Raw genomic sequence first — 13,880 nt, 5'->3', positions numbered from 1 at the left:
TCCTTTTTCTTGAGTGCAAATGCCAAGCAAATCATTTCCCCACAAAGTATTCTTGCTAACCGTATTTGAGAGCTACTAGAGATATGCCCTTGGTGTTAAATGTTTTGCCAGTTAACTGTCTGGGCTTACTGAGGATGTTCAGGTGGCTAAGAGTGACAAGCAGAAGCTATTCAGCATTTTAACTGGGAACTGCCTGGGGCAGCAAGGTGCTCTGGACGAATCGTGACAGCATCAGGCTATATGATTCAGCAGATAAGCTGCTTAGAACAAGTAAAACAAAAATAGTTGGTTGAGGTGGGAGGCAGGCTAGTCATTCCAAGATCAGTGCTGCAATAGGCTTTAGAAGTTACCATGCTGTCATTAGAAGAGCTGTCCCAATTACACTAATGCTTTAAAACTTACTTTGGCACTTCATTTAAAATAGCCTAACTTGTTTAAAAAACTAATGCATTTCATAATGGCCCTTATAATGCTAAAGTAGATGAATTGTAACATTAAACAACATAATTGAGCATTCCCTACACATGGCCAGTGCCAAGAAATGGTTGTTTTAATAGGTACAAATTGCCACAAAGGCACAATTTTCCACTGCGTTAATATGTTGATTGGTGAGTTAGGTAATAAAAAAGGAAGAGATGAAACTGTTAGAAGTAAGGACAGTATTTATTCCCCCTATAGGTTGAAATTCATGTTTAAAGTACAATATGCAAGCATTTTTTAGAAGTCACATACTCAGTTAAACTAACTCATCCTTATCACAGGGACCATGATAATTTGCTATACAGCTTAATCAAACCCCAGACTAGAGACTAGAAAGAAGTCATAGATCAAAACCTCAACTATAAGGTCATGGATGTGAAAAACTAGACTGCTATTGTTAGCTCACTTGCTCTAATTGTACAGCATGATGCACTATGTGCCAGGCTCATTCTTATAATAGGGATGTTTGCAATGGAATTCTTAAAAAAAAAAAAATCAAGTGTCAGCTTAGGTACAGCTGAGTCTCAAGAGGCACTTGAATCTATTAAGCCCCTGGCTTAGTTATCAAGGCCCAGCTATGAACTGGAATATCAAGCCATTTTAGTAAGCTATATCCCATTTAGTTATAAAACCAGTTAACATGTTGAAATGGCTAATTGTAGAGGTAGCCCTTATAAGAAACTTCACACAAAACTATCGGAATTCTTTTGACACTAGTTCAGTGTCAGAGTTAGGGATTTTCTAGAAGTACTCATGCAGTCTAAGAACTTGAATATTGTTAATAGGCTCACTTAAAGATAAATATTAGTAAGTTCAAATGGTCCACCTTTCCTATTTAAAGTTGTAGATACTATATATTTTTCTGCCTTTAGTCCAAGAATAATCATGCTGCTTTCAGTTGCACGGTTGCCATTGTTCAAGGTGCCAAGCATCTCCTGTTCACATTCTGATCTTCATCATACATAAGAACTAGGCAGGCTGAATTTTCAACACCTTTCACCCATTAGCCGTGTTAAGATCCTGTATAACATTAACAGAGCATGTTTGCACAGCATTCTAGCTAAAGCTGGGGGTGGAGGGGGGGCGCTTTTACTTTCCAGCACAGGACAGTGTCTTGTGAAGTCTCAACCAGCCACAATACACCCAACACACACCAACTTATTCTAGGAGCGGATGAATACAAAACTTTAATTTCACATTTTAAACATGAATCATAAATACATGTGCATTACTTTAAAGGGAATATAATTTATAATACTAAACAGAAATCACTGAATACTAAGCCAGTGCGTTTGCACACAAGACACTTACAATGCACAAAATAAAAAAAAGCCAGAGCAAAGTGGCTTCTAGTTTCCTTAAGAGGTCATACGGAAATATGAACATCATTCCAACTTGATTGAAGTATAGCATTTTACTGATTTAAATTTGTTAACTTGATTTAAAAACAACTATGTTTTAAATATTACAGGGATGATGGCAAGTTTGAGAGAAAGTTTAGCAACCTTAGTCCTTCACTCATCCACAACTGACATACAGGGTAAGCAGCAGAAGGGGAATCATGAGGCCATTTTAAGAGGTCTGGCACTGGACACCACCTCTAGGATGATGCTCATCATCTTCATAGGCTTCCCCATTGTAATGTTGTCTTCTTTCCTGAGATGGGTCAAAGTCCACCAACTCTACCTGATCCGCATCTTCAGTTTCTTCCACTTCTTGCCTTGGAGGTAGCAGCTTTTCTAATAGACACAGCTTATCTGAGGAAAGGAAGCCGCCTTCTGGAAAGATCACCTGAAATTAGGGCACACTGTTAGTGCACTGCATGCATATTACATCTCTAGATAGGTGTGTGTATATAATATGGTTTGGCAAGCAGGTATTTGCAAGCAGAAGGCACATTTGCGTAGCTATGTAAATTAATGTCAACTTTTTGTTTTAAAGCACAGTATATTAAACCTCACATGGCAGTATTTTCTAGCATGAGTAGAAGAAACTTTACTGAAGAATTTCATTTAATCAGTGGCTTTTGACAGCTGCATCTTACCTTGAACTCAATGATCAGACGGCCTTTTTCATATGGCCTGCGATAGATGGGCATTCCTTCATTCAGTACACACTTAATATCTCCATGTTTAACAATATGACCTAAGAATCAAAAGGATAAAGGGTTATCCTCATTAATATTTTTATTAGCATTCTACTACTCTCTGTGAGAAATGCTTAAAATTTCATAGATCTAACAAGGCAAGAGAGAATGAAGATGCACAAACAACCATGCAGAAGTAGTTATTTCATGCGGAAAAGTGTAGCGAAACTTCACTTTGCACAGATATCAGCAAGTAGAGATCTTGCTTACAAATCAAACCAGGATTAATTTTCAGCATTGTATTAAGAGTACTTCCAACATCTATTTGCAAACTTTATTTCAATTTTATCATGTCAAAGAACAGGTGCAAGTTATGGTGAAATTTCTCCAAGGCAATAGGAGTCTATCACTGAAATGCTATTTCTATACAGAATACTAGCTTTTCTAAGACATTAAGAGCCCTGCAGCATCAGGCCAAAGAGCCACCAGAATCCTGATCTCACAGTGGCCAATCAGGTGGCAGGTGAAAGCTCCTCACTTGTGGATCTCGGCAGCTGGTATTTCACTACTATGTTTGACGTAGATACAGTATTTGTTGTGTCACAAGTCTGCATTCCATAGATTTGAGCACATTTCATTTTCATGTGATGATTATTAGCTCAAAATATTACTTGGAAGTTTTACCACCCACAGTAAGCAATAGGAAAATATACCAAAATACCTGTTCTCAAATTATACTTACCAGGATGAGAAGTAATGATTATGGTTCGATTATCCAGCATTGTAATTGGCTTCTGAAAACCACACAGTGCCTCAACTAGTTGGATATCCATGCTCATGACCAAGTCTTCACCTCGTCTGTAGAGAAAAAGAACTATCTGCCACAGGATGCCTTCCAAGTGGTGTTGGGACTACAATTCCTATCAGCCCCCAGCTAGCATAGTCAACAGTGAGGTGTGGGGGAGCTGTAGTTCAGCAACATCTGGAGGGCACAACACTGGCTGCTCCTGAGTTAAGTGTACTATTGAACTAAAAGGTGAAAGTTCAAATCCGTAACACAGTTCTGAGAACTTCACTCATACAGTCTTTACACATTTTGTTGTAGAAGCAACTCTTACTCCTGCAGGACTGGAAGTACTGTTGTAAATAAAAATTACCCTTTTCCCTTATGGGGTATCCAAGAGCCCATACAGAGTCCTTACATAGGTTCTCTATTGGTAGGAGAATAACAGAAGCCAACCAGAGAATACTGAGAAGCAAAGCAGCTAGTAAGCTTGATCTTTATTGAACTGTTGCAACAGGGTGCTCCCCTCACCCGCAGGAGAGGAGGAGGGACCCAGAAAAATGGCGTGCAAGGCTTTATAAGACTTTTGAAATTGCCACCCTGTAGATCAAGACCACCCCAAGAAACATCATACATACATCACAGAAAAGGCGGTCTAAAACAGAAATTTGAATATTGTTTTTCTCCTGTTGTTGTTTATCTCCTGTCTGGCAGGTTACTTGATTGGATTGCCTGGAGAGCCTGGCCATTCTTTTGTAGTGATAAATACCGTATTTTTCGCCCCATAGGACGCACCGGCCCATAGGACGCATCAAGTTTTTTTTTTGGGGGGGGAAAGGGGAAAAAATTTATTTCCCCCCCAGGCGCTTGTGGTGCCGGCAGCGGGGAGAAGCGCTCTTCTCCCCGCAGCCCGCCTTCAGACCAGGTCCGGGGACAGCGGGAAGACGTGCTGCGCCTCCCAGCTGTCCCTGGAGCTTGCGGGGCAGGCAGCGGGGAGAAGCGCTCTTCTCCCCGCCGCCCGCCTTCAGACCAGGTCCGGGGACAGCGGGAAGACGCGCTGCGCCTCCCCACTGTCCCCGGAGCTTGCGGGGCAGGCAGCGGGGAGAAGCGCTCTTCTCCCTGCCGCCCACCCTCAGACCAGGTCCGGGGACAGCGGGGAGACGCGCTGCGCCTCCCCACTGTCCCCGGAGCTTGCGGGGCTGGCGGTGGAGTCTCCCCGCCGTCAGCCTCCAAACCACTTCGGGAGACAGCGGGATGGCGGCGTTCCGCCTCCCTCTGTCCCCCGACCTTGTGGGGCTGGCGCTGGGGCTCTCCCCTCTCACTCTGCAGGCTTCAGCGAAAGCCTGCATTCGCCCTATAGGACGCACACACATTTCCCCTTCATTTTTGGAGGGGAAAAAGTGCGTCCTATAGAGCGAAAAATACGGTACTTAGTTCCTGGGCCAGGTCACAGGCTCACACCCTACTCAAACACAGACATACCCTTAAGACAGGATTTGTGAAGGAAAAAACAATGGGGAGGATTTTCCACTTTGACCTTGCAGAGAAAACATTTGCTCAGTTTAGGAATCAAAATGGCTTCAGGTCGGTCTTCCTGTGCTGATCTATGTACATGCAGTTATGAACATTACCATATATCTAAGACCTCAAAATTCCTATCACAGTACCCCATAGTTTATTCTGACCCTAGGGCCTTTGAAGATCCACAGTTTTAAGGGGGGCGGGAAATGCTGTTGCAGCTGTCTGTTCTATTTCTTTTTTAAATGTTTTTTATTAAAGATTTCTTAAGTATACAAAAACAGTGTGATGCCTTGTTCTTCAAGTTATGATTTCTACAATTCAGTTGCATTTGTTATGAGAAATTAATGATATATACAATGTTAGGTTAGGAAGAAAAGGGGGGGGAGTAGTGGGTGGGGTGGGGTAGTCATGTTTCTATGTCTGTTCTATTTCTAAGTGGTTAGCTTTGCTATAATGTATACTATGGATGTGAACGTAATGTATTAAACTGAAAAGCGACTACATCCAGTCACCCCTGATTTTCAGAGCTTCACCACATCTACCAAGTCTGCTTTAAAGGAAGTCAATATTGCCCAGGACAGATGACTATTTTACCAACTAGCAAGGTTTTCTACCACAATTTTCTTATTCGCACCTGTGGTGACAAAAGCATGGCAAAACTGCACCCACCCACCACCATGGATACTAATGCAAACTGAAGGCTGAGGGTTTATCAAGCAATGAGGCTTCCCTACACTAACCACTTGCTATCTCTGTCTTCTATATTAGCAGTCAGTGGGGAAGGTACTCCTAAGCTACAGAGTCTTGTGGCTAGATTTGTATCAAGGAACAGCTTGTTTTCAGATTTTTTTCATCAGGCACAGCACAGGTAAATCCACAGCTACAAAGGAAGCACTGGGAATCAGCTTATGTTCCCAGCGGTTCCTTTGCAGATGTGTTTTGCGTTTGGCACCAAATTTAAACACGAGCCATGGCGGCAAAAGAACAATCAGGAGCACAGTAAACTATACCCATCACTGTGGTTCATTGAAAGCCTGGTCACTTTTAGATCTGGTTCTCCAGCCAAAAGTGATTCCCCACTGCCTGATTTACATCTGTTACTCCTGAAGACCTATAGTAGCTGCCCCATCTCTAAGAGTAATGATTTGATTTTTAACTTCGCTCCTTTATGGCTATCCTCTATTCTCACTGAATTATTAAAACCTTATTCTCCAACTATAGCTTCCTCTGATCCAATAAACAAACCCTGAGACTGGCAACATACACATATAAAAACCAGCCCTTACATATTAACATAGTTAGAATTGCTATAACAGTACGATCACGAATTTACCTTGTAAACAGAGTATGGTCTTTTTGATCCAGGACAATGATAATATCTCCTGGCTCCAATCCTGGTTCTTGGTCGCCTTCACCATGAAAAGTTATCTTCTGACCATCTTTCATTCCTATTGCAAAAGCACCATGTAAGATGGAGAAACAGCACAAAAAAATCATGGCATTTATAGACATTAACAGGTATTACTATTCCTCACTGGCTTTTTGGTTAGGCTTTCTGCATTATGGACTATATTATACCTGCTGCACTGCCTGGTTTTTATACCATTTAAATTTATTATTTATTATTTACACACTCAAAGTATTCATTGGAGGTTGGAATCACAATATGCCTAATGCTGTACAGCTTTAGTACAAAAGCTTTGGGAAACATATTAAAACTTTTATTAAGGTAGAATAAAAAATGTTTTAATATGTTTCCCAAAGCTTTTGTACGAAAGCTGTACAGCGTTAGTCATATTGCGATTCCAACCTCCAATGAAAAGCAAGATTTAAACAGCCACCAAAGCCAAATTTCTGAACACTAACTATGGCAGCCACAGAACTCTCCCACAACTCTTAGGAACCACTATGTACCCACAATTAATGTGAGAATTAGGTGAACATCTTCCATCTCATTATCTTTTTAAAAAAATACTTTTCAACCAATACAAAACGTCAAGAACAAAAACAAAACTAACTCCAGAAGAGTGGGTCCCACACAACACCCAAAGCAAAGGGGTAGTATCTAGCACTGCACAATTGGCACTCTCCTTGGGCAATAGGAGTTCCTCTCTTCTCCTTGTTGTCTCCCCAAAATCAGCTCCAGAAAAGAGAGGAAGAGGAAGTCCAGTTCCAGAAGTGAAAGTCTGTGGCATGTGTGGTAAGACAGGATGGATACAAGCCAAATAAGATGGGCGCACAACCCTAGAGTCGGACACGACAGGCCCATACGGGCAAGGGTTCCTTTATCTTTAACATACATTATGGTCTACGATTATCCAAGTAAATGTATAGGAGTGTTCAATAAATTTCATAAATGTACCAAACCATTAGCATGTAAAACTCTTATGTTTCAAATTATGATTTTATGTTGTTAAAGCAGTGAAGTAAAGTATTGCATATATTTCAATTCCCCCAGATTTTAAATAGCTTCCTCCTCATTCAGTTCTGCATTTTAGCAGTCTAACACCATTTCTCTACAGTGCTGGTTACAGAGGTTCAGGGTTAGTAAAGCTAGAAGCTGTTCATGTAGATTCAACCCTGCAAGGGATACTCTTCCCTTTCCTATAGCTATGGGGGAGTTTAGGAGAGATATGTTCTTCATGGTTCACATCTACCAACCCTATTTTGAAACAGTTTTCCCACCCACCCAAAGAAACTTAAGTTGTTGGAAACTTTTCTTCAATCACAACTGAAAGTCCAGAAGTTAACCTAGAATGAAACACTTCCTCCAAGCCTAATAATTCTCCCTCAGAATTCCTATGAAGAGTTCTCCAACACTCCTCCAGAATATTATGTTAATAGCTTAAGCACACCATTCTCCTCATCCCCAGTTGCCCGGTATTTGTGGCAGTGAGAATATTTCAACCTTCAGGGCGTGACAATCTCATGGCCAGTGCTCAGCCAGCTTCTGGTGAGTGAAAACAAACCCAAAGCTTCCTCCCAATACCTGAGCAAGCAGTAAGCCAAAACAAACATTCACATCATCTCTCTGGCTTCAAGTTGAAGAGGGAAGGGGAAGATGCACTGGCTTGTCTCTCTGGCAACTTGGTGGCTCTGTCACCTCTTGATGACTTGGGAGCTGAACAGAGACAGCAGAGGCACATCCTTTTGTCTTTGACTTTGTGTTCCAAGCTTTGGGGCAGGTGCCAAATTTCTGGTTGCTCAGAAAATTGCTTTTGTATTCTCCAGGTATCAAAGCATGCAGAAACACTTATCTTGTCTGTAGGTTGGCTTATTTCACTGCCTTACTTGCAGGGCTGGGGCTTCCAACACGGCTGGCAAAAGGAACAACTGCATTGTTTTCCACAGAACTATGTTTCTTGACTGTGGAGATCTCATGCAATTCTTCAACTTATCCAGATCATATCAGGTGTTTGGCTAAATTACCTGCAGGCTACTTCCATTACCAAGTAGGCTGCAATAGCAGCAGCAATTCCTCTAACTTTTGTGAGTGTTCTCCATACTTGCTCCCTCAAAAATAATTGGGTTTAAAACTAGAGACCCAAAATGAGACACATACCTTTATCAATATGAACTTCCAGGATTTTCTTCTCTCTAACAATCTTCCTTCCAGTGCAGCTTTTACACCTGTCCTTGGGACTAATGCGCTCCCCGTGGCCCTGACATTCCATACAGACAGACTGGATCTGCTGAACCATTCCAGGTCCTATCTGATGAATTCTAATTTGCATGCCTGTTCCTCGGCAATTAAGGCAGCATTCCACAGCACCTTTCTTGCCGCCTCGGCCTAGAAAACAGCACCAAAGAAAATAAGCGCAAGATCACTACATGCTTATTTCCCCTCTTTACAACTGCACTGTCTCCAATATGACTTTTCACCTCCCCCATCCCAAAGAACAAAAGTTTATCAGTGTACCTTCACATTTGTCACAAATGACATTCTTCTGTAGAGCCAGTTTTCGCGTTGCTCCATTGTACAAGTCTTCTAGAGTAACTGACAACTGATGGACAACATTTTTACCTGTAAGGAAAGGCATATTGTTGAGAACCAATATGACTGGCATCTGATTGTATTTCAGTTCAGGTTATGTTTTCCAAGATCCATCAAATTCTTGCTTACCAATACATTTCAACTTTTAAAATTTATTTTCTCCAACCTGAGAAGCTATTCTATGTTAAGTTTCAACTGTGATCACTGCTAGTTGACATTAAGCAAGATCCCTGATCCCACTGTAAGCGAGGGCGTTCTGTGCTGCCTGATCTAACCAGGGAAAGGTGGATTTATTGAGAAACGGATAGAACAATCCAAATGGGCTGGGGAGAAGTAACATGGCAGATCTAGCACATTAGGCATATTTACGAAATAGTAATATATTGAACTTAGCGGAACATTTCCAAGTAAACATGAATAGCTTACATACAAGTCAGAAAACTCTTTTGGGATGTTACGTAAGTCAGGTGTTTGTGTTTTTTTAACAAAACAACAACACTCTTTGTAGCTCAACTTTTATCACTTATATACATGAAGTTCCACATTAGTAACTTTCAAATATCAGAAACTAGAATTTGAAGCACCTTATAAGTACTACAAACGGACATTTTAATAAAATTTAAGTCCTTAATACTGGAATTTATTTTAACTGGAGTCACCAAAGCAACTCATGATATTAATAAGGTGCAGCTAAATGAGTGGGCCACCTTCACTTTCAAATGGAAATCTCATCTGTTCTCTTTGCCCATGCAATCTGCTTTTATTGGTTGAACTACAATCACTTGCATGAACTTGTTCAAAAAAAGTTGGACATTACCTCTCCTTTCTCTTTGCATTCTTCCACCACCTCCAAAGAACATATCAAATATATCCATGGGTGACCCAAAACTGCTTCCAGTACCACCCTCTTTTATAGCTTGTTCACCACCTTTATCATACAAATCTCTTTTCTTAGGATCAGAAAGTACTTCATAGGCTTGGGAAATCTGTTTGAACTACAAGATTAAAAAGAAAAGAAAAGTTTAACCTCTTTACAGAATATTCACAGATTACCTGTACTATTGTAACATTTCTTTAGCACCACTATCTGAACGTAATGCTCTACAGAAATCCAGCTGGCTGTTCAAGACTAAAGTCAGGCCTTTTAAATCATATTTGGAGTCAATGTGAAGTTTCTAAAGGTTAGGATGGTCAGCCTTTCCATTTGTGAACCTTCAGAATTTGCAAGGACTGCAGTCATGCTTTTGCATTTAAGCTTTTCAAAGCTTCTTAAACGCAAAAGACAAAGGTGTTTAGTCTTAAAAAGCCTTGAACTGATCAATGTTCTGATATCCATTTTGCACTATAGAGGGGTTGTATTGCACAAGAGGCAAAGTAAGTTGTAAAATATAAGATGGTGCACAAGTACCAATAGTTTCTCATTTAGCAATATTAGCTCTCTGCTCACCACCTCCAAATTCTAAAGTATGTCACATGCTCAAACTAATAGTATGAAGCAATAGACCTAGATAAGATAAACATGTATCAGTATCAGACTGTTATGCCCATTCTGGGAAGAGGATATGTATTACTGCCTGGGTACCAGAATCCAACCCACTCTAAATTCACAGCCCTTAGGTACAATACAAACAAGTAGGGAGCAGATAAAGCATGTTTCACAAAACTAATTGGCATAATGTCTGTGGTAGGGAAGGGGCTTGCACACTTGCCTTCTCGCCCTCATTAGGATTCTTATCAGGATGGTATTTCAGTGCCAATTTCCTATAAGCTTTCTTCAGCTCCTCTTGGGAGGCATTGGGCTTTACCCCAAGCACATCATAATATGTGGTCTCCTTCACCATGATTCAGCTGATACCTGCAACATGGAGGGAAGGATAACACTGACAAATAAGAACATGAAAAATACATCAAACAAACACAGTAAGCTAGAGATACTTCCAGTCTCTCTCATAATTTCAGCATTCCTGTCTCCCAAATGCTTATAAAAGCAAACTCTTTTAGGACTATCAGGCCAATAGCTTTTTCCTTAAAAAAAAGTTAACCAAGTTAACCAAACTTCCCTACAAAATAGTATACCCCTACAAAACAGTATACCCCTTGTATACTTCAGACTTCCATGTGACAATGTGGGCTTCTCAACCCCTCCCCCACCAAATCCCTCAAAAGCACCTTTATTGGCAGGGAGGTGGAAGTTCAATCTCACATCCTTGGCCTCCCCGGCCACCCACAACCACCTCACAAATTCACACCCAACCTGAGACCACTACAGAGAAATGCCCATCTTTATACAGTGGTACCTCTGGTTACGTACTTAATTCGTTCCGGAGGTCCGTTCTTAACCTGAAACTGTTCTTAACCTGAAGCACCACTTTAGCTAATGGGGCCTGCTGCTGCTGCCACGCCACCAGAGCACGATTTCTGTTCTCATCCTGAAGCAAAGTTCTTAACCTGAGGCACTATTTCTGGGTTAGCGGAATCTATAACCTGAAGGATATGTAACCTGAAGCGTATGTAACCTGAGGTATAGTGGTACTAATTTGTTCCAGAGGTCTGTTCCTAACCTTAAACTGTTCTTAACCTGGAGCAGCACTTTAGCTAATGGGGCCTCCAGCTGCTACCGCGTTGCTGGAGCACGATTTCTGTTCTCATCCTGGAGCAAAGTTCTTAACCCGAGGTACTATTTCTGGGTTAGCGGAGTCTCTAACCTGAAGCGTCTGTAACCCGAGGTATTTATTAAATTTTTTCACTTCCCTCCGTCTGGCGATCACAGGGCAGTTCACGACATCTGACGAGAGACTCTTCCTGCTTCCCCCCCCTCCCCCAACCCCACTTAAAACAGCATCACCCTTCCCCCCCTACAGACGGAAAGGGGGGCGAGCACCACTCCATACGAGAAATCACCCCACAGCTGAACACCCACCCCATTGTGCTTCAAGGGGCTTCTCCTCCTGAGAAGTCCTACCTGGAAAACGGTCACGGCCGGGTTTAAGGCAAAGCCCCCCCCCAACGGCCCAACCAGCCCCCCCTCTTCCCCACACCGTCTCACATTCCCTCCTTAGGGAAAGTTCAGTCACATTTCCCCCCCTCCTCTTCCCCCCCCTCCCCACGCCATGCCGGCGTCAGCTGACCAGGCGCGCGCCAGATCCCCTCCCCCTCCCCCCTTTCCTCACGCAAGCAGGGGGGGGAGGGGGTTGGGAGCAGCCGCGCAACTGCCCGCCCGTTCTGTGTGGAAAAGCGGGCGCCGGTGGGGTAATTTTTTTTGGGGGGGGGAGAGGCTGAGGCGGCCCCTTTCCGGCCCTCACTCACCATACGCTCGCGCCGCCGGCCGAGAAATTTAAAAAAAAATTACCACACGAGGTCTAGCGCTTGAGGGAGCCGAGCAAGGAGCCTGCCGCTTCCTCTCACACAGAAGGCAAAAGGCAAGCCGCGACTTTTCTAGAAAGTTCCGAGCCGGTCTCAGCCTAGTCAGTATCCGGGGAGTTTTTTTTTTTTCTCCTTTCTCAAGAAAGCCCCGCCCATTCCCGGAAGCACCGCCTCCGCCTCCTATCACCAGCACTTCTCATTCGCTGGCTTTTCTGCCAAACGGCGACGCGGAAAGCCAGCTCCTCCCCCTCGCGGGCTAGTTACGTCACCGGAGGGAACTACAAATCCCGTCATGCGCCGGAGGCGGCCCTTTATCAGGTCGTGCCCGGCGGTCTAAAGGAAGACTACAAGTTCCAAAATGCAACGGGGCTCTCGCTGACAAAGAAACTCGGCGCTGGCAATGGCCGCTGTTCAGGGAAGGGTTCCGTTAACTTGCAACCGCTTGTCCCGTATGTCCAGGATATCTCATAGAATTGTAGAGTTGGAAAGGGTCCCCCGAGGGTCATCTAGTCCAACCCCCTACAAGGCAGGGTGTGTTTTTCCCCCCAATCCAGTTTGAAACCATACTGGACCCTGCTTGGCTTTGCAAAATGTGCTGGCAGTTTTATTGCTGCACCACTTGATAGGCTTCTACTATAGGATCTTGTTCCTTCCTAGTGTGTCGTGCCTAGAGAACAGGAGGGTTTTATTTATTTGTTTAATAAAATTTATACACTACAGTGGTACCTCGAGTTACGCACGCTTCAGGTTACATACGCTTCAGGTTACAGACTCCGCTAACCCAGAAATATTACCTCGGGTTAAGAACTTTGCTTCAGGTTGAGAACAGAAATCGTGCCCCGGCGGCGCGGCAGCAGCAGGAGGCCCCATTAGCTAAAGTGGTGCTTCAGGTTAAGAACAGTTTCAGGTTAGGAACGGACATCTGGAACGAATTAAGTACTTAACCCGAGGTACCACTGTACTTGAATGTGTAAAAAGTAACTCACAAATGTAAGTGGTAATACTGTACAGTAATTCTATGAGGGCAAACTACAGTTCCTAACACAAACATATCAGACACAACCTATACATTGTGGACCAGCAGAAGGTGGAGTTTTAAACACCATTTTTACAGGAAGCTCACGGTATATCAGAAATAGTTATGTAGGAGGAAATTTCAGGAGTAACTTGTCAGGCAAGCTACACCTGCTCAAATACCGTCTCCCACACAATGATGAAATGTCCCACTTTTACATCTTGCCACCCAACTTCCTAATAAATAGTTTTTCCAGTGAAGGACTCTGTGACATAGCAAAACGAAGTTCCAGCTGATTTATGTAAACATTTATTACATTCAAATGCATTCAAAAGCACAGATGTGTTTTGGAATAAAGAATGGTGATCTGTGTGTGTGTGTGTCTACACACACACACACATATATATTACACACACACATATTTGTCTACTGAGAAGTACCACAGTGTCTACTTGGATTGAACACAGAATTTCTGCCGCGATATATTGTATCATTTGCAATCACAATTGTAGGATCTCCTACAACAATTACAATACAAAATTATATTAACATATTTTGCTATTTATACTGCTAATACAGCATACGGAAGTTACATATTTATATATATATATACTTTAAAAAAGCTGGCTCTTTAAAA

The 13,880-nt window shown here is 42.5% G+C and overlaps 1 protein-coding gene across 1 annotated transcript; it reads right to left on the bottom strand.

Annotated features, from left to right (window-relative positions):
- Positions 1–644: 644 nt before the first annotated feature.
- Positions 645–12,444, bottom strand: DNAJA1 (DnaJ heat shock protein family (Hsp40) member A1). The gene is made up of 9 exons (XM_083593738.1): positions 12,172–12,444; positions 10,575–10,720; positions 9,683–9,860; positions 8,791–8,895; positions 8,434–8,661; positions 6,205–6,319; positions 3,309–3,424; positions 2,525–2,625; positions 645–2,271 (listed from the first exon to the last, which is right to left on the bottom strand). The coding sequence occupies exons 2-9, from the start codon at positions 10,704–10,706 to the stop codon at positions 2,053–2,055; spliced, it is 1,194 nt and encodes a 397-aa protein (XP_083449864.1). The 5' UTR covers positions 10,707–10,720; positions 12,172–12,444; the 3' UTR covers positions 645–2,052.
- Between the last annotated feature and the right edge of the window lie 1,436 nt (positions 12,445–13,880).

Source organism: Podarcis filfolensis (assembly GCF_964270895.1).
Source record: "Podarcis filfolensis genome assembly, chromosome: 17".
In the NCBI taxonomy this organism is placed as follows: Eukaryota; Metazoa; Chordata; class Lepidosauria; order Squamata; family Lacertidae; genus Podarcis; species Podarcis filfolensis.
Note: the sequence above shows the minus strand (reverse complement) of the source record. Positions and strands in the feature narration are given on the sequence as shown.